Source organism: Leptosomus discolor, chromosome 4, assembly GCF_034619465.1.
Source record: "Leptosomus discolor isolate bLepDis1 chromosome 4, bLepDis1.hap2, whole genome shotgun sequence".
In the NCBI taxonomy this organism is placed as follows: domain Eukaryota; kingdom Metazoa; phylum Chordata; class Aves; order Leptosomiformes; family Leptosomidae; genus Leptosomus; species Leptosomus discolor.
The window spans coordinates 10170501-10191479 of NC_141394.1; the positions used below are offsets into that span (position 1 = coordinate 10170501).

The 20979-nt window shown below is 51.5% G+C and overlaps 1 protein-coding gene across 1 annotated transcript in view; it reads right to left on the reverse strand.

The window, feature by feature from the left end:
* Positions 1–1734: 1734 nt before the first annotated feature.
* Positions 1735–20979, reverse strand: part of FRAS1 (Fraser extracellular matrix complex subunit 1) — a 139859-nt gene continuing 120614 nt past the window's right edge. The window contains exons 52-73 of the mRNA XM_086464383.1: positions 19988–20147; positions 19341–19503; positions 18622–18868; positions 17344–17688; positions 16863–17023; positions 16347–16494; positions 15201–15406; positions 14578–14734; positions 13701–13901; positions 12805–12992; positions 12344–12619; positions 11095–11327; positions 10531–10691; positions 9520–9734; positions 7979–8129; positions 7139–7246; positions 6803–6962; positions 5940–6056; positions 5061–5227; positions 4527–4732; positions 3268–3414; positions 1735–2319 (exon numbers count right to left, since the gene is read on the reverse strand). Of these exons, the coding sequence (XP_086320509.1) occupies positions 1735–2319; positions 3268–3414; positions 4527–4732; positions 5061–5227; positions 5940–6056; positions 6803–6962; positions 7139–7246; positions 7979–8129; positions 9520–9734; positions 10531–10691; positions 11095–11327; positions 12344–12619; positions 12805–12992; positions 13701–13901; positions 14578–14734; positions 15201–15406; positions 16347–16494; positions 16863–17023; positions 17344–17688; positions 18622–18868; positions 19341–19503; positions 19988–20147 (4502 nt within the window). The remainder of the gene's footprint in view (positions 2320–3267; positions 3415–4526; positions 4733–5060; positions 5228–5939; positions 6057–6802; positions 6963–7138; positions 7247–7978; positions 8130–9519; positions 9735–10530; positions 10692–11094; positions 11328–12343; positions 12620–12804; positions 12993–13700; positions 13902–14577; positions 14735–15200; positions 15407–16346; positions 16495–16862; positions 17024–17343; positions 17689–18621; positions 18869–19340; positions 19504–19987; positions 20148–20979) is intronic.

A 20979-nucleotide genomic window follows, 5' to 3' on the forward strand; every position in this document is an offset into this window, starting at 1 on the left:
GGCCTGGCACAGGTGCGCCGGGCGTTCCCCAGGGCGCCTGCGCGGGGCGGGGCCGAGGAGATTTGAGCCCCGCGGCCCCGCCCGCCCCTTCCTCGTCCCGCCGGTGGCGCCGATCGCGGCCCCGGGGCGGCAGCGGCCGGGCCGGGCCGGGCCGGGCCGGGCTCCCCCGGCGGGGCCAGGTGAGGCGCGGGGGGGCTCGGCCCGCACGAGCCGCCGGGGCTGGGGGAGCGGCGGGAGGCGGAGCGGCGGGTGGGGGTCGTGAGGCCGGGGCCGAAGCCGAGCAGCGGCCGGCGGCGGGGCCGGGGCGGGCGGGGAAGCGCGGGTGTCCGGGCGGCCGCGCCGGCCGAGGCTCCGCGAGGAGCCCCGGGGCGCGGGGGAATAAAGCCCGGAGGGCCGGAGCCCGGCGCCCCCCGCCCTCGGCCGAGCCGCCCGCGGCCACACGGGGCCGGGCCCGCCCCGCGGGTCCCCCCGCTCAGTTGCCAAGCACCGCCCGACATCGCCGGGGCTCCCGGGCCCGTCCCGACACCACACTTGGGTCTGGGGGTTTTGGGGCTCAGCCGGGAGTTCTGGGGACTGGAGCTGTCGGGCTGCACTGGGGCTGGGCAGCACGGAGCGAGGCGGGCGGTTCCCAGGGCTGAGAACGGAGCCCGGGGCTGGGAAAGGGGCTGCGGGGCCTGGAGCAGGGAGCGAGTCCTGTGCCTTTGGGCCCAGAAACGGAGCCCCTGTCGGCTGTTTCTGGGGTCAAAGCCGGGGGCCGGGGTGGCCGCGGGTGCAGGGGGGTGGGAGGGCGTTGGGCTGTGGAGGGGAGGGGGGTGGGCAGGTGCGTGGACTCCTGCCGGAGGTGGGGGTCTAGTCGCGTTGGTCCCCGCTGCTTGGGAGGCTGGCATGCACCAGGCTGAATTAAACGTCTGAGATGGGCGAAAAGCGCCGTCCGTGCCTGTACAACGCCCGGGACCGTTATTCACACCGGCCCCGGACCCCGTTTGGCGCCCCCTTGCGGACGCAGAGCAGCTGTGCGGAGCCCAGCGCCACCTCGTGGGCGATGGGCGGCACCGCACCCCCCGGTGACAGCGGCGGGGCCGCTCTCACGGGAAGTGTCGCAGGGCAGAGCCCCGCGGTGGGAACTGAGCCCCGTGGGGCGGCGCAGCGAAAGGACACCCCCGTGGCGCTCAGTGGCGGGTTTACAGTCAAACTTTACTCTCTGCCGTGCCGCGAGATGGGGCAGTTCATGCCCTGTGTCACAATTCATGGCCCTGCCCCTCCCCCCAGCCCCAAAATGAACCCCCAGCCACCACACACCAGGTCTGTGGTTTGGTTCTCCGATAGGTTTTGCCTCATTTTAAGAAGCAAACCATGGGGGGTTAAACAAGGTGTTGCTTTTCTTTTGCTGTATTCCCCAGCGAGGCAGGGGCCAGGAGCAGAGGGTCGCTGCTGCTCTCCCCTGACTGATGCAGAGCCACCCCTCCACACTGAGCAGGGGGACAATGGCCCCACGATGCCCCTCCACAGGCCTGGGCCACCCTCAGGCAAGCGGCGGAGCCAGAGCTGGAGGAGGATGGAGAACTCTGCATGGCTGTGCAGCGAGGCAGCTCAGACAGGAGCAGAGGCGAGCTGGAGCCACCCCTGCTCCCAAGAGTATAAAAATACCAGCGTAACTTTTCTTAGCTTTTTTAAATTTTTTTTTTTTTTGACAATTTATAAAAAGCTTTTACCAAACCAAAGCGCGTGGCTCCATTAAACTTCCGTTCCGTCGTGCAAATTGCTGTGGACTTTGACTTCCAAGTTCACCTGCTTCACCTTCCTGCCCTTCCCCTCCCGGACGCCCCCCGTTTCCCTCAATATATTAACGTTCCTCACGGTGCAGTACCGGCTGTCCAGGGCCTTCCCGGTGCCCCTGGGCAGCTCCACCTTGGTGTTCAGGGGATGCTCCTCCGGGGCGGCTCGGGCAGCCTCCCGCTTCCTCCGCAGCCTTCGACATTTCCTGGTGAGGAGGCAAACCCCCGACAGCACCACCAGCAGCAGGGCGAGGGCAGCGAAGGCGCTCCCCAGGGAAGCGCCCGTTTGAGATAAGGAGGCTGCGACGGCGGCTTCCTCCCTCTCCAAGATGAGTGACTTCATGTTGGTGCCGTTCTTGATCTGGTCGCCTTCGTTGTCGTAGATTAAGGAGTCGTCCAGCATCAGCCTCCCGTCGCTGTCGACCAAGTCCCTGCGGCCGCGTTTCCAGCGGCGAGCGAGGGATCGCTGGACGCGAGGCCCTGCCATGCTCTCCGGGCCAATGACGTAGATGACTTGAAGGTACCACTGGTGCCCAGCTTCCACCTTGCAGAAAGGGAAGACGTGCACACAGGGAATTGTAACTGCAGCTTTTAGATCAAGTGATTTTGTTCAGTCAAGGCAGAGCTGGGGGCGTTTTTTGTTTCTCGACTCGCACAAATATCAACAAAAAAGCTCGGTGTGTTTTTATGAGCAGTAATATTTATCAGCAAGTGGGGTGTTCAGTCTTGTTGCCTACCTTTGGCAAGAATTAATTCAGGAACGTTAATAATACGGTTTTAAAGAGCTTCTTTCCTGAATGCTTTGGAAAAAAACAATCACCAGAATTCCTCATCCCCATTTTCTGTGCTGGAGTTTGCTTCTTAACTGGCTCCACCGTTAATTGACGGCACAATGCCAAGGAGCCCCTTAAGCAAACAGAGGTCACCGCATTACAAAGAGGGCCTCTCTGGGGAGGGACAAAAAAGCCCAGAAATTGGGATATAAAATTCTGCCCTCGCCTGAGAGCTTCCTCTGTGTCCCTCCTGTATCTGTCTCTGAGTCTGTACTCGCCAGCCTCTGCGCACGGAGAGGAACTGCAACCGGAGGTCGCCTGCCCCTGTAAGCGGGAAGGGGTGCGGAGAGCTACCTCCAGAGGGACAGCACCATTTTTGGGCTCCGCTGCTGCGCTCTCAGCTTGCACTTGTACCCCAGCAAAGCAGGGAGAGGCCTGCTGCGGCGCCAGCTGCAAATGCAGGCGATCAGGCGGACGTGAGGCTGCCTCGCTTCACAGAGACCGTGTTGTGGGTGGGCGTGGAGGCAGCGCGTCCCACCACGCCATCAGCAAAGCTGGTTGAGGGTTACTGTTAAACTGCAGAAGGGTGCAAGACCTGCCCTAAGACACACCTGGTTTCTCTAGGCAGTGTCAGGCCCAGAGCCTACAATTCACCAAGGATTTGGGACATCCTGGACAGAGAAGTGAGTTTTGGGCTACCGGTATCATGTGGTACGTACCTTGTAGAGAGCATCCACCTTGAGAGTAAACCCGTCGACTCCGGGCATGCTGCTCACCGAGTGAAACTCGGACAGTTCGGAAGCAAAGTGGGCATCGAAAGGCACATCGTGGAAATACTTATCCGTCACTTCTGGTTGGTTTCGGTCCTGGAAATCAGCGAGGTGTTACAAAGAGGAGTATGTGCTGTCATCTTTCCAAAGGGAAGCCAGAAGGCAGGTCACTAAACACCAGCAGGCCACTAAACACCACGTACCGCTGCAGAAATCAAACCCGGTCTCCACAGCGACATGCGGGCACAGGCGTTTCTTTAAACACATGGAAAGTATTTATGACCTGTGTGATTTGCAGACATTTCGTGCTGGTTGCGTCAATATTAGGTTTGTAGAGCTGATAACCAGCCTGCTCAGGGACGGTGCCACGCTAACACACACCATTAATGTCACCCTCGTCCGGTGGGTGGTAGCGGGGCTGCCAGTGAGGACGCTGGCAAATGTCAACTGCAAAGCTCATAAGAAGAGCTGAACACATCTTGGGAGCTAATTGTAGGTTTATAGAAGAAGAATTTCTGTGTAACTGGTAAATAAATCTCCTTTATATGCTGCCAGTCTTGTCAATTCCAAGCCACAGTATAACCAGAGATTGAGGGAAATATTAAACAGTTTGGTGCATCACTTATTTTTCTTCCTAATTCATGGGGCTTTTTTAGCCTAAGAAATACTCATGGATAAACAATGAGGAAAAACTAATCTTGTCTTCAGGGTTTGCCCAGTACTGTAAAAAATCTACCCCATTTTGCTTCTCATCCCTTTCCAGTCAGATTTGGGGAAAAAACGCAAACAGAAAGCAGAAGCAGAGGACAGTTTTGCAAGGACTTCAGACCCTCACAGACATGGGAATTGTTTAGCACAGGCACGACACTTCATTCTGGCCCTGGTTTTCTGTGGCTGCACAACGGCGCAGGTGGCTGGGAGGGTGGCAGGGTCTGCCTGGAGACTCTGCAGGATGTTGCGGGGTTTGGGGGCGCCTGGGGATGTCAAACAGAAAACCAACAGCGCTACGTCACCTGGGACAGTCAGGTTAGTGAGAACACGTGGACCGAAATGGCTAATGAGAGCTACGTATCAATACGTGCAACCTCTCCCCACAAGCGTGGCGGCCATTTAGTTCCCAGCTGTTAGGTCAGCAAGAGACCACCAGCCTTCTCTGGAGATGATCACAACACTCAACATCGTGGTTTTGTCCCCAGCAGAAAACTTACCAGGAGGAGAAATCGGTGTTTCAGGTGCTTGTTGGGTTGAATACAGCCGTACTGGGGCCCCTCGTTATAGACGGTGCCCGTCGGGTCAAAGAAAGGCACGTAGCCGTCCTTGCCTGTACACAGGTAGACTTTTTCCAGCTGCAGTTTGTAAGCGGCATTCAGGTTTTGTTCGGGGTGCCAGAGCACGCGGCCATACAGGATTTGCCCTAAGGAGACGCGGAGAAAAAGGGCCAGGTTAAATACTCCAATTCAACAAGAGAACCGTTGTTGGTGCCAAGTGCCCCAAACCACACAGGGCTCTGGGTTTTGAAGGGTTTTGATTTGTGCGTGCAGATGACAAAACAGCGCGCCAGAGCACGTTCTTGCCTTGTCACGCTGTCACAGGGCTGTAACGTGCTCAAAATACTATTTGCTGCTGTAAAAGAGGCATGGCCGAATCTGGGTTGTACCCATCTCTTTCAGAGGAATGGAAGTTGTGAAGACAGACACATGAGGTACAGGCAGAATGGGAAAGAAAAAGAAAACAACCCCTACCCTTTGAAAAAGCCCCTTTGTAATCCATTTCTGCCAGGGACATTTCGGATTTGGTGGGGTCCATCAGAAACACCTTCTCGTTGTTACAGAGCTGAAACTCCGTGTTTAGGGAGTAGACGACGGGAACCGGGCGGTTTGTCTGCTGGAAGGCAATCGGGATCAAAAATCTAAAGTTGGGACAGGAAAGGAAAAAGGAGAGGTTTAGTTTGGACGCATCCGAAGGGACACGCTGGTGACCCAGACACTCTGCTTCTCCTTTCTTCCCTCCTGCTTTACTATTCACAGTCCAGCAGCCCCGTACTAGGGTGGCATTCAACCCAACCTGACTTGCTGCCCCTCACCCTGCCCCAGTTTCCCAGTAATGGTGCAGGGCTCCTCACGACCAGGTGAAACCTCCTCCCAACAGGTTTGATTTTCTTTCTGTTAGGGCACAACTGAAGGCTGTGCGGGCTTCTGCAGCCACGAGGCTGAAAACCACTGGCCAAGACACACGACAGGCCAGGACAGCCCCTGTTCTGGGCGTCCGCAGTCTCGCTGGACGTGCCAGAGGAAAGGCAGGCACACAGGTGAAGGCAACTTTGTTTTATGGAATTTTTTTTTTTAAAGAAAGTGAAGATGCCTGCCTTGTGCTCAGGAGTAACAGACCCTCCCGTGCTTGTGACTGGCTGGAGCACCCCAACCGCCAGCCGAGCAATCTTCCACCACCCTGAGGGGGGACGGTCTAGGTTGCAGGAGGACTCCTGAGCCAAACAGGAGGTTCCTTCCCTCCCCTTTCCCCCTCCTGCTGCTCTTGTAGCCTGCCACACGCCTGCTGGGACCACACAAACAACCCAAACAGGCTGAAACTGTCCTGCTGCCATGATGATGGGGGCTCCTTACCGCTCAGGAGCGTGAGCCGTACAGGGCAGGGGCTTGTCTCCAGGCTCTATCCACGGCTGCGTGGGCTGCACAGTGCAGGGGATTAAGAAGATGGTGTACTCTCCAGAGTAGTCCTTCCTGGGAACAGACAGGAGGCACTGCAGCCACCAAACAAGACTCCAAGCTGTTCACCCCGCTGATGTGTTTATCTGACATCCACCATTTTCTAGTTAGTGTAAGCAGGCAAGATAAAGTTCGTAGCAGGACCACTCCCTCGCCTCAGAAACATCCATCTACTCCAGCGGTCGCGGGAGGGACAAATTTGACCTACAGTGTTTTATTTGACCTGCTGTGCAAGGAGCACAGACTGCAAGAATACGCAGGCAGAACTAATGATGAAAAGGATTTTTTTAAAAGAGTGAAACAAATATTTCTAGATCTTAATAAACCTACCTCCCCCAAGCACAGCACTACTGATTAAGTCAGTCGTGGACATGAAATCCTGCTTTTAACTTGCAGACTGCAAAACAACCTCGAGTACACTGTCACCTCTGGTATCTACCTGCCCACTGGCTTAATTACTAGACAAACGCATTTACAAGGAGATGAACTGATTTTTCCCTCTACTTACACACCCAGTAGCGAAGCGTTTTCAGCCCTGACAGCAGCTCCCTGCATGCTCTAGCTCTGAGCCCTTGAACAAGGCTGGCTCCTGACCACTCCACTCTACTGCTGTGGTTGCTGAAAGGGCAACAGGGATTGCCCTCCCAGGCCTGGATTCAAAACTGCTCCGCCGCCGCTGTTAACTACATGCACGTGCATTGCTTAGGGAGAACACTGTGCTGTGGGAAGCTGCTGAAGGTGGCTGAACCCGCCCTCCTCACCTGTTATAGGAGCTGGTTGCTCTCCAGAGCTGGTAGGGAGAGTCGAAAGTTTGAGCGCTCCACAGCAGCTGCAGGTCAAATTCGATCCCTCCCAGGTGGTCTGGAGTCATTAAAAAAGACTTGACATCCGGCAGGCTGTGGTGCTCCATTACAAAAAGCCCTGGGGTGAGGACAAGGAAGTGACAGATGAGGCAGAGTACAGGGAGACCCCACGCTGCACACCTCAGCACAGGGAGACTCCTGGCGGGAAGACAGACTTGTTCTGCATCCTGTGTTTTCAGAACAGATCTGTATTTGTACGTTGATTTCTTCCTCTGTCAGGACTAACGCTCTCACCTCTGAACTTGGCCTGTGTCTTGAACTCGATAACCAGCCGGCCGTCCTCACGGATGTAGATCCTGATGATCTGCAGCCGGGCTGAGAGAACGCTGTCCGTCTGAATCCCTGCACAGTGCAGCAAGAACAAAGTCACCGGGGAGGCCATACAGCACAGTTGGTCCTCAGGAGGGCTCTGTCAGCCCCACGTAGCCCCAGAAGCACTTGAGAGAGCTCCAAAAGGGCATGGTTTAACTGGGATCATCCTCCAGTGAAGTCAGCTATACATTGCCTCCATTGTCCACAGGTGCCGCCTAAGTGTCACTCAAGCATAAAGGAAGTAAATATACTGAGTTCCCCCTACGATTAACCTGGGAATGTAACTTATTTTACATAATACGCTGTCGATAATTGTTTCTGGGTACTCCTGGCCTTCGTTCCTGAGGGGCCCTCCATGTACAAAGCTCTGTGACTCCCTCCTCTACAATGCTTAGTGTCACCGCCGGCAGAATAAAAGCCGAGGTGAGGCGCTGTCTGTTCCTCGTAGCCTCTGGAGCAGCAATAACTGCTCAAGGCTGCAGGCATGTGTTCACACAGGCTCGAAATATGGTGGGAAAGGAAAATGAACAAGCTTGAAATAGCAGATTCGCAGGCGCAGGACAAACCACACATAGGAGCACGGATGTTAGGTCCTGGATGTAACCACCAGCAGAGGACAGGAGCGATTTAGGGCTTGCTGTCCTTTCCTTCAGTGAGTGCTACCTGTGCTCAGGACTGTGGTGGCAGCGCAGACACCAAGGAAAAGGGAAAAAACAAGAACAAAGCAATTCACCTGTACCCCTTCCAACGCCTCGCACCTACCCGTCCTCCAGAGAACGGTGTCGTAGAAAAAGGAGAACTCCATCTCTGTGTGGTGCTCAAGAGAAGCCCAACCTCTCGGCGCTGTCACGTAAATATAGGACACGTAGAGTGGGACGTGGACTGTTAAGAAGGACTGAGCAGAGTCCCGTACCTGCAATAAAACCCAAAAAAGGTGGTTATACACCTTTCAAAGCAGAGACACTGGCCCAGACTCACAGCACCCACTGCATTCGCGTTCTGCTCCGCAAATGGGGAAAGAAGCCAGAGTACCTGCCACAGAAGACTCTTGTTTAGTTCCGGACCACGTATGTCCTGAACACAGGGAGGATAACGTGGGGACGAAGTATTTCTACAGCAGTATGATGTCATTGCTCCATAAAGACTGAGCATGATTGGCAAAATGTTACTGATGGACTGCCATTTGAAAAATGATAACGAACTGCTGGGAAAAAGTATGCAAGCACAGAGTGCTCCTCATGTTAACTACTAAACTTCTACAAGTAAGTCAGAGATGACTGTCTGGACTTTCTTTACCTTTACATGTAGGTACTTGAGCCAAACCTGCATGTTAAATAAGGGTAAGTGCTAAAGCACACCGGCGTTGCGGTACAAAAGAAGCTGTGGTCACAACTTCACCTCAACCCCCCCCCAGTTTCCAATTCTGTGCATAAAAATCAGCAATTCTGCTTGCTCAGGACTGGCCCTAAGAGGATGTGAAATACCACAGCTCTCTGGCTATATATACACCATTTATTATCTGCCAAGCGCAGCTGTACTCTGCGAGCCCCTGAGAGAGCTCCGAGAGACATTCCAGACTGGTCGGTGCCAGTCTCCACGTACTAAATCATGCAGTTGTTCAGTTCAAGTATCTTCTCTGGATTTGTGCAAATAATTGTGGCTATTAAAGGAACGTTAACAAAGTATTCCAGACTGGCAGGAATTAAAAGAGATGATGTTGGCCATAACATTCTGACTGGGAATATAAAACAAGAACTTTATGAAGATGATATTCACTTGAGTGGGATGTACATGTATAATCCGTCCATGAGAGGGCAGTGAGACACATCTGGTAGCAAAAGCCACTATTTTATAGAAGAACATTTTTGGCTTTTGGTCTGCCAAGTCAGTTAATTAAGAAATTACTTAAAAATTCCCATGGCCTCGCTCCACTGCAGAGTACGAACTGGTGTGCGTCTGCTCTGTTCTTTGCACATTTATGTTGGCTAAGAATACGGTCAGAATTGTAAAAGAATCGAGCACAGCTGAGGTTTTATATTTCCAGTACATCCTTACATTTAAAAAAAAAAAATTTACTGGTGCTCTGAAGATTAAGAGAGTAAAACTTGTGTTACCCCAACAAAAATAACTGAATAAAGTGCCTTTCACAACGCACCGTTCTTTTCTAGGTAAAAGGGGGAAAAGGCTATGCTCCAGTTGTCCAGAGCAGAGCAGGCAAATACACACACACACAAAGTGAAGCTTTGCTTAAGAATTGAGAAAGATCTGAATTACGTGGGAGAGTTCTGGATATGGCATCTCACCTGGAAGTCAGCGGTGACAGAGCCTCCGCAGACATCAATTAATTCAGTCATGTCGTAATAAGCATCGAAAGTCCAAATGCAGCTCTTCAGGTTGAGGTGTTTATAGAGCTGGATCGTCTTCGGCTCTCTCACTGTGGGGTCAAACTGGTAAGGGCGGTCATAGCCAGGACCCAGAATGATGCTGTCGTAGGTCACTTCATCCAGAAACCCTGCCTCTGGGATTAAGAGACATCAGGACACTGATCACTCCAGATTTCAAAGAGCTTGAGGCCAAGTACTGAGGTCCCATTTTCACTCTCAAACCATGTCAGTGACTTTTATTCTGTTAGGGACTGAACGGGCTCCTCTCCTTTCCTCATCCTAGAGGTCAAACTGAATATACACAGGTCTTCACAGGGGAGAATGTTACGGGAATGGGGTAAGAATCCTAACAACCAAACTTATGAACGTATTAATTAAAGGCTGAAGTTAAACTTTAAGAAATGCCGAACAGCTCGAGTATGAAATGAACAGAATGAAGTAAAACAACCATCTGTCCACCGTGGAACAAGCATGGACCACATTACCCTGGGTGTCAGAGACACAAACTGCCTTTTTTCTTCAGCTCTAGCATTTACTTCAGCAGTGAATTTGCTTTTGCTGCTTCTTGTTGCCACACAGGAGACCTCAGTGACACAGACACAGTGATCCACCTCCTGTGGATCCCTCTCGAACCGCACGGATATCACAAGACAGATTCGGAAAGCAGAAAATCGCCAGCACAGTGTGAACCTACAACCCCCTCAAAAAGAGCAATGCTGCTTAACCCCATTATCTTTTAAACATTCCTGTGCATCGCATCTCATCTTCAACCGTACAACTCTGTTCACTGCCATTAGGACAGGAAGATTAATTATTGTTCTCATAATGTCAAGAGAGCCCAGAGGAAGACAAAGCCTTCTTCCCTGCACCTCCTTCCTGTCTTCTCCCTACCACCAAGTTCAGAAAGCAAAGGCTGGCTTTAAACATCACCTGAGATGCCTCTGAGGTCTCTGATGGTGACCAGGTTCGAGCAGACATGCTGGTGCCTGTAGATAGACTCAGAGAGCAGGAAATGCAGATTGTGCAGCGGCAGGGTGGAGATGAGGGGCAGCATACCATCCTGATGGGGGATCTGCACTGAGATGTGGATTCTGGAACAAACAGCGGATGAGACAGAAGAAAAGAGCAGCCCTGGCCGACACGGGAGCCTCACGCATTACCCCCCACCCCGCAGCAGCACAGCACAGCACAGACAGGGTGAGCCTGCTCGTGGCAGCCTGGTATTTATTTTCAGCTAGATTTCCCCATCTACACATCTGCTTCTTAACCTGTCCCCCCACCTCCAATTTCCTGAGGGGAAGGGCAACCCCTCAGCAGAGTAGGGTGTGAGAAAAAGAGTGGGAGCACCACCCTGAGCACCCTACTTTGTTCAAAAGGTCACTCTGCATGGGGGGATGTAGTTTCAGGCACACGTTCTCCTCTTGACCCAAGTCAGCTCTGCAACCCCAGGCAGCCTGGTGAAGGACGGCACTTTCCCCTTCTCCAGGCTCATACCTGTTGGGATGCTCCTTGTGCTTCACATCCAAGTACTTCAGAGTGGCAATGAATGACTGTGCCTGGAAACCTCGGGCCGTCCCTGCGACCACAGGAGTGTGACAAATGGCGCTGTCTGTGCCTATGGTAACCACATTGCTTCTCAGGGGGGTCCCCACATGGCCAGCCCTGTCCACAGCCTTGGCCACACAGCGCACGTGGAACCGCCGGCTGAAGTAAATGCTGTCCAGCACCTGCAGGGAATGGGAAGGGAGAAACACGCTTGTCGGTCAAAAACACCAGCCACATCTGACTGTGCAGCAAAATCACTTTGTCCTGGTGTTTTGAGGCGGCACGGAGGCGAGGCATGCACAAACACAAACTAGAAGCACATGTGTGCCAACGCCTGCTTGGCCACTTGGGCACGCAGGTGCGCTTGGCCTCTTGGCACCTACGCTGCAGTAGATGCTCAAGTATGTTGGGTGCTTTACAGCTTCCAACCTCTGCCCATATACTGAAAGGAGGGGAAGAGGGAGCCTGAGCTGTTATAATCTGCCAGGCTCCATCTGTCTCCTGCCAACAGGGATTTAGTGAAGTGTCTGAGTGTTCACAGCTACTTCCCACGTCAACAAAAGTGGTGCTTTTAGCAGGCTCAATGAAGAACAGTGCTAAGTTTTCTGAAGCCAAAAGAAAAAAAAAATAATCCCCAAAGAAGCACTCACATGTCTCAGGCCAGTTCCCAAATCTGAGGAGATTTTAGGTTTTAATCTCTGGGTACCTAAAGTGTGCACTACCCACTAAAAATGTCTCAGACTCATGAACCAGTAGGGATGGTCTAGAAACACAGCCAGATGCCTAAGAAGAGCTGAGACATCACAGTTGGGAGTGCCTGGGAAAAGCCCCCAGAGAAAAATTGTAATTCCGTCTGTGGGGCAGGACGTGAACAATCTAGGGACAGAGAGGTCTCAGGCCACACGTGGAACAATGCAGCAAAACGAGCGCCTGAGGCAACAGCGGTTCCTAACTTGAGCAGGACAGAAGGAAAGCAATCCCACAGCCCAACCCTGGTAACACAGGTCACATCGGTGTGCTGAGCTCTTATTCAGGCGCAGCCATTTTTTCAGGTGTGTGACTTTTAGCTGCAGGAACGTAACCAAATTTCACCTGTGACTGATCACACAGTACACAGACCGACAGAGCTGCCCCAAGCCCTCGCTGACTCACACCATGTGCTGTTGCAGCTTCGCCGTGCCGGTACCTAGCCACATACCCTATGGTTGACGCTAGTGAACGGTGTGTTGTCAGTGATGGTTTCGAAAGGCGACCTGGCTCCATTCCCATCCGTGGGGGTTGCTACTTCCCAGCTGAACTGTATTGAAGACTGGTTGATCCCAGCCTCGCTGCAGCGTTCCTTCATGACCGCGTACTTGGGGAAGTGAGGGTCACAAGGAGTGACACAGATGAGCGGATAGCCTGGGGAAGGGGATTTCTTAGCACCGTCCTTGGTCACTTCTTCCACCCGGTCGTAATCAGCCAGGGTGATGACCTGTATGGATGCAAGACAGCAGCATTCGCCTGGGGCTGAGGGGAAAGGCAGAAAAGGCGATCCTTCCCACACACTCCAAGCCCGGTACGTCATTGCAGCTTTTAATTTTACTTCGGAAACCCCACTGGGGTTTTCAGTCTGTACTGAAGGGTACTAACTCACATCCATTGCTATGGGCAACTTACCACGGGAGGTGCTGGTAGAATCAGGCTCCCTGCTGCCTCCTGATCCAAAATAGTCACTATTGCAGTGCTGGTATCTCCAAGAACAGCTTCCACTGGATCATCAGGACCCAGCACCAGAGAAAAGGACTCATGCCACTCCCGGTCTTCATTGGACATGATCTCCACCTTAAACATGATGTGGTTCACACCTGTGAGAGGAAACGCGAGAGAAACAGAGAGAACTTGAATCATCATCAGATATTGTTCTGAAATTCTCATAAAAACACTGCACAGCTGGTCTAGTTTATGACCATTGAAATATTATGATAAAATACGCATTATAAATTTGATTTCCACTCATTGCTACTAATAATTTAGCCCCGTCCACACAGGAGTCTACTCTATACATAAAACTCCAGCTATGATAACTGATCCAATTGATCAGGTGATAATTTACTAGCAGATGCCATCTGAGGATCGATAATGCCTGTCTCGTATTAGCTGTCTGTAGTAAAAATCCATGATCCAAAGTACATCCCCACCCCTGCTGTGAGCATCTCTGCTCTCTCTCACACCAGTATGCAGAACTGGTTTGGTGAGGGCTTCTTGGTCCAGCAACACGGTCTGAGCTGTTGCACTGGATCCTGAAAGATCCTTCCACCCTCTGAAGGCCACTCTACTCTAGCCTGCCAGATGCTGATGCTTCTTCCTCTGTTCTGACCACCCTTCATTTAACAGTTCAGCCTTTTTGCATGACAAAATTACAGCCAGAGTGCAGCACAGAAGAGTCACACTTTAAAAAAACCCCACATAGTAAGTGGTCTACGTAGTATATTTAAAATACATTACCAAACACAAAGAAAAAAAACCCCAAACAAATGCCACCACCTCTAACCTTCCCTGCGAGGACCCTTTACCTGGGCTGAATTTGAGCATTCGACTCTTGGGATAGTAATCCACTCCCGCCTGAGCTGAGCCATCGCGGGTGCTACAGCGGACTTTTGAGGTCCTGTTCTGATCCCCTCTCCGGACCACCTTGATATTTAAAACAGCCACACCCTCCGGGCCAGGCGGCTCCCGTACTTGGTACGCAGCTTCTTCAAACTCAATGGTGGGTGCTAAAGAAACGGCAGTGAAGAAAAAGCCCCAGGTTTGCACACTAGCTGATTGTTTACAGATGAAGGGCATTCAGCAACTGGGGTGAGCTAAGCTCAGCTCCTTTTAGACTCTATCTACGCATCTTCAGAGCAAGGGGCTCGTCAAAGGAGGGGCCAAAACTGCAGCTCGAAGGGTTGGATGTGAATCAGGGCAAGGGGTGGGGCAAAACCCAACACATGTATTGGGCTACCGAAGACGGCAAATGATTCTCCCATCCCCTGCCTCCCACTGAACAACACGCCCTCAAATCCATGCCAGGGGATGGTGCTACAGCTCCCCTTGGCAGTCATGTCAGAGGGACTCGGCGTCCCCCTTCTTCCCCACAGATCTCTCCAGGCTGTGACACTGTGGAGGGAGGCAACATCTCCCAGGGAAAGCGAACCCCCTGTGCAACTGCAGGGGAATGGGAAATGGGACAAATAGTGGGTTCCAGCCACTGTTATTCAATCACTCCCTTAAGACCAGTCTGGTGCGCAAACCCATCACCTCGGTGACCTGCACGCAGAGCTGTGACCATGTGACTGAAGGCATTCACGTGTACTAAATTAAACCGCAAACTGTTGATGAGACTGTGCTCACTACCTTGGAACTGCATCCTACACTACAAGTACATCCTTGCTGAGCATCCTCGCTTACCGTCTTCATCATTGGTGACAGTTATGGTTGCCATGTCCATCTTCCCAATCCTAGCTCCACTCCAATGGTTTCCGAGTGGGCTACCGAGATAGACCTGGAACTGCTCTTCTGGTTCAAAGGCAGAGTCATCGCTGATATAAACGCTGCAGTTCTTCACCTAAAGCCAAGTAAGCAGGAGAAAACAGCAAACATTCATAAATCCCCTGAAGCCACTGTACTTCACTATCCAGGGTTTAATGTCTGAGTAGCGTCCATCCTCGAAGAAACACTTCCATTTTTAAGGCTGCTACTTCAGTGTGGACAAACCACACAGTTACACGGTGAGACACAGCAGTGAAGACACCTCCTTCCACAAACTGACAGCTCTCTGCTGCAACAATCCTGAGTCCTACCGACACAGAGGATTTGCGTTTCACGTTTTAAACAGTTTTAGCATGAAACAAACAATCCCTTCAGAGTCACATCGTATTTCCAGGGCCAGAAGAATTTGTGACTTTAAGCATCTAAGAAACCAGCTTGGACAGCCTCTTTCATCTCCCTCTGACAACGCAAAATCGAGAAGGAGATGCGAACCTCTCCCATCAATGGTTCTCCATTCTCCCTATAAGCCAGGTTCAGCTCACCTTCTCCCCTTTCAAGAAAGTGATGCGAGACTCTTCTGCATTTCTCCTCTCTGCAAAGTCCTCCATGACCTCTGCTGTCTGGCTCTGGGTGTAGCACCTGACAGAGGACTCGTAGCTCAGGTCCCCGGTGCGAAAGATGGGGATGTGCAGTGTACCCTCCTTCTCCTTCACCGTGTACGTATCCTTGGTAAACTGCATGCTTGGTACTGCAGGAGGCAATAAAAAAAGTCAAGCAGCATTGAAGCTCCACAGAGAGACAGGAGCTAATTGGGGCACATACACCCTGGGAGAACCGCTGCGTGGAGTCTGACAGCCAGAGAATAAAATGGCAGCTTCACTGTGCCTCAATACAGGATCTGGTTTCAAACAAACAAGCGACCATTAGTGCCATCAACCCTCTACAGAGCACAGGATCAGCAGACCCTGCAGCGGTTCAGAAAGAGCACATCTCTCCTTGTCACCTCTCGGTCACCTGACTCCAACAGTTGATGAAACTTGTTCCTTCCCTATCATTTTGGTGCTGTTGCAACGTGCTGGAGAACAAGACAGGGCTGGTGGAACAGGGCTGGTGTGTTTGCGAGGTGTGTCAGGAAGGGATTATATCAGGACTCAGTACGGAAAAGGATGCTACTTCTCAAAGCATTATCCTACTGCCTGCAGACAGACACAGAACAAATAGCTTGCAGCAAAGAGGGCAGACCTCAACAAAAGATACAAAGGCAGAAATGATTATAGACTATTACAAAGTTAGATTATACAGTGTGTGCTTTCCTTAGGCAAGCAAACACGGGAGACGTTAAAACACAGGAGAAAGTAAACATGCAGTGAGGCTTTCTCACGCATTAAAGGGGACTTTAGCTCACAGAGAGCATGAACTGAGGACTGAGCTCTGAGCAGAGGAGGCAAAGCGAGGCTGAAAGTGAGGGAACACTAAAGGAAAATTCATTCTGCCCTTCCAAAGATTCCAGGCTCTTGTGGATAGTGAAGCACGGAAAGAAACAGGGCAGCCATGTGGAATGGAAGGATCCCAGGAAAACAGGCTAAATCCAGCCTAGAAACAACCTAACTCGGACTAACCTCCTGCTGCATGGAAGCGTTAACGAAGAGGCTAGGATGGACCAGACAGAGCTGCCATGGACAACTTACCATCTTGGAAGATGTCATTAATGGCCACGATCGCTTGGAATGGCTTTGTCAGCTCAGCTCCATGGGGTGAGCTGAGATAAACAACAAATGTCTCCAGCCCTTCTATCACTGGGTACTGCGCATCATCCAGGATTGTCAGAGTGCAGAACTAGAAGGAAAGCAGAAGTCTTGCTTTTAGAGATGTCATTGTTCCCGGCACTCACATGTGTAAAGTCATTTTGTCAGGCCTTTTCTGAATTCATTAATGAACAGAAACAATGTTCTAGATAAATCTGGCATATCATATCAGAGAACAGGCAGCCATCTTTATCTTGGGAGAGGTGGCCTGACCGAACCTCCTCCAGCTGGAGTGCTGATGCGACGTGAGTCTGTCCCTAGCAGATTCATTAACAGTTCTCAAGTGGCCCTGAGAGGATTTTCAAAACAGTCAAATGGCAAATACAGAGTATGCATACAAACAAGAGAGAAGCGTCACCAGATGGAGCAGACTCATCAGGAGACAAAGTGGCTCCTCACCTCTTCTGTCTTGCCTGGCCTGAACTCTATTTTTCTGGAGCTGGGGACATAATCGATTCCCGGGCTGGCAGATGGAGGGTCTGATGTCCGAGTGGCACACCACACCGAGATGGGGGTTGAGAGATCAGGTCCCTGTCGGAGGACTGGAATCTCAATGTTTCCTGCAACACCAGTTGCACATGAGAGAGAACCAAGATGAGGAGGCAGCCACAGACCACAAAACTACTCCTTTCCCTTCAGCATGCCCTTCTCCCTTCACCACTGCTCCTGCACCCAGCACACACTATCGCAGAGAACAGCCCCCAGCCCTCCCCACAGGGGCAGAGGGAAGAACAGAAGCCCTCTGCAGATCTTTTACAATTCTGCTGCTGCGCCCTAAATCACTCCTTCTGATACATCCTCCTGGTGAAAGCAAGCTTTCACGGTAAGCACCCCAACACGGTATGGAGCAGCCCTGGGGGAGTCCCCGGCTCCTCTTCACCTGCAGCCTCACTGACGGTAAAAGTAGCATTCCCCAGGGAGACTGTCGAGGCATCGTTGGGTCCACCGATGAAGACGTTGGCTGAAGCCCGGCTGCCAATGCGTGCATTATCTGAAGCATCAGCCAATACGATCTCAAACTCCTCTTCTTCTTCGTATTCGCTGTCATCAATCAACGTGACGTCACATGTCATCATGGTGACTCCCGGACCAAAAACAATGCGGCTGTCATCCGCCATCCCCCGGGACTTGAAGTCGGAGCCTGATTCCAGCATATAAAGGCTGCTTCCCTTGGCTGACTTGGGGACAGTGTAGCAGATGGCAGACACTGTGCTGCTGGTATCCCCTAAGATGCAACAGGAAAACCCCATAATTGTATGGAAATACTTTTACCCTATTTGGTGGAGACACCATTCACTCAAATAATAAAGCAGCATTCAGAAAACAGGGTGAAGAGTGAAAAAGATCCCTGCTCCAAAACTTGCATAAAAGCTGGCTCAGGTCTAACTTCCAGGCATACTCCAAATCTGCACTCTCGGTTACTGTGATCAGGAAACGAGTGGCACTTGCCTATTAAAGAATTTACAGTACAGTGATAGGGTCCACATAAACCACAGTATCTAGATCACAGAGAAGCAGAAAATAAATACAAGGGTTTTGTCCTGCTCATGCTGGGAGGAGAAATGAATCCAAAAGTAAGGAGTTTTAACTGCATTGGTGTATCTTACAGCAGAGCTGGGAAAGATTAAAAAAAAAATCTGCCCTGTGTTGTTGCCTTGTCACTTCGGTTGCACCACAAAGCTACTTCCAAAGAATCACCCCAAAATCATAAACAAGCAAACCCCAAGGAACACCACTTGATTTGGGGGGTGTGTGTGTGTCACAGTTATTTGCCTGCCAACAGGAAACGGTCATTTGCCTGAGTCTGGCAGAGGTGTATACTGCAAAGACTCCTCAGCAGCCTTGCAGTAATCCTGGTCATGTGATAAAAGACTGCAGGATACAGGCACTAAACCACTTCTATTTTCTATACAGAATCAAAATCCAAGCTCTAGACAGCCACACAGTACTTCACAGTCTGTCCACAGGTGCTTCACTTCTCCCTGTCCCCAGTTTACTGTTGGCCACAGTCTCCAGGGCTCCCCATTCGCTCTCACTGCAGTGTGGGTTCAGACTCTGCACATCTATCTCACAGCAGTGCCTGCAGGGCTGCTTTCCCTCCCGTGCAACAGAAAGCTCCACGGGAGCACAGAAAGTTGTTCTGCCCGGCTCGACCCACCTTTCCTTTCAACAGGAGCAGAGAGAAAACCAGCGCTCTCGCTGACATGGTACGTCTTCCTGTTGAACTGCAGGGTGGGCTCATCCTCTGTGTCAGTGATGGTAACTGTGGCCCGGGTGACGTTCCCCAGCAGAGCGTAGGCTGGCATGCTGAGCTCCACAGCAAAGCTCTCCGTGCTCTCGAAGATGTTGTCATCGTTAATGACGATGGTGCAGGCCTTGGTGTCCTCCCGCTCCTCAAACTGCACCTGGAAGGCAGCAAGTGGCCTGCTCTCTTTGGACAGGGGTCTGAAACTTTCTGTCCTTCCTGCCTTACCCTTGCTTGAGTCACATACCCTGTGCACGGGCAGCATCAGATACCGACCTTAACCAAAGATAAATGGCTAGTGGAGGTCAAGGGCAGCAGCAAATGCAGTGCACAGGCCCCTACCCCTTCTGATCTCGGTCATGGTTTTGGCCCTGTGCATGATCAGGAATGACATTCCTTCTCAGGCAAGCCTGTAACATTTGTGGTCTGTCAGAACATTGCTGCAAAGTGTATCTGCCAACATAAAAAACGGATGAAAAAAAGAGACCCTCTTCTGAAAGCAAATAAACCACATTTTTTTTAGAAAGAAAATACAGTCTCCTTTGTGTTTTTATCTGTTTTTATCAGTTCTTTCATCCAGGCTTGACGGCATGCATGGTCAGACTTTCCCTTTCCTGGTGTCCCCAACCTACCTGCCCTGCATACTCCACATAGTCCTGCTCTCCTGGCTGTGAACCGGCGCTGGAGGTGGCCGTTCCCTGCTCTGTGCGGCACAAGACAATCGCATACTGGTTGAGGTTGCCAATCCGCCTCACGGTGACACTCACAGAGCCTGCGCTCTCTCTGACATTGTAGCTAGAAACATATCAAGCAGATACAAATAACAGGCTGGGGAGCAAGCCCTATGTGTTTACGCTGATACTGACCGCCATAGACTCAGGCTGATTGTTGCCTCCACAGAAAATCCGAGACACCAATAATCAGGGATGTGGGCAGATGGCAGCTATTCAGCAACCCTGCTCCATGGTTTAACCCAGCAGGCACTTCTCACTGCCACACCTGTGAGTTCCCACTTCCATACCGGCTGCTGTTGCCTCCCTGTCGCCCCCACCTCAAAATCAGCAGCGTTAATTCAACAGGAATGCCACTTGTGGTGCTACAGTGCAGTGAGACCTCGGTCCTGACGGGGTGCCAGTGAAACACAGGCAGAAACGATGGTAACTACCCAGGAATTTAATTCTATGCTGTAGGTCCAATCATATATTACAAAGCTCAACCTGCTCCACTTCAGGTAAGACCCCATCTGCCAGAAGAGTTCTGTAAACCCTGTGCCATTTACCTGGTGTATGTAAAGCTGAGGAGAGACCACTGGACATGGAAGATGTTGCCACTGACCACGTTGGGTTTGCTGTCCTTCACTAGGAACTGAAAGCTGTCCATGGTCTCCTGAACCTTCTCCTCGTGCATCACGTACCGAATGAGGCCTTGGTTCACATCCTCTGCCAGGAGGAGATATCCAATGAGCCAACCCAGAAATTCAGTGGCAGTTTTATAGATGAGCAGTGCAGAGACATGCATCTGCATGGCTGCAGGAATCAGGTTCTCCACACACCCTTTAGGCTGCAGCAGCTTTCCTAACTTCGCTGGTCTTACCTGTGGTAAAAGCCAGCCTATAAGATGTGACAAGACATTTCATTGCCTAGTTTTTATCCATAATAGCTCATACTTAAAAATAACGTAAATTTAAAGTAGCTTTGATGAAATGCAAGAAATATGAATTCACTTGGGCAACACATATTTCAGCTCTGTTCTATAAGCTGTCATGTCCTGACTGGGCTCCTTCTCGCTGCTGAGATGGTTCAGGATCTCTGACCTTCTGCAGTATAATACATGTTTGCCAAGCCTCAGCCCTAAAATAGCACAGGGCTCTTCCTTTTTTTTTTTTTTTTTTTTCCCCTTTTTTTTTTCCCTCTGAGCACACAGGAGGCTGGGCCTGATGAGAAGGGACAGGCAGAACTGCTGACTGCATTTGTACAGGACCTCACGCAGTGTGGTGTGAGGCTCTGCGAACTGCAGTAGCAGAAATGCTAAACAAGGCTGTGCTGCGAGTTCACTCAGCCTGCCTGGGGGAGTCTGGAGGGAGCAGCAATCAGAAAGAGCACAGTAGTGTAGGAATAGCAGTTACTCCCTCATATTCCCTTCCTAACGAGGGGCCCCTCAGTCCTGCAAGGGTGAGCTTTCCACATGTTGTTGACCCTTCACTGCTGGCTAAACATCTACCAGACCTTGTCATGATTACATCCACATGCAATACCTATGATTCCTCTTTAC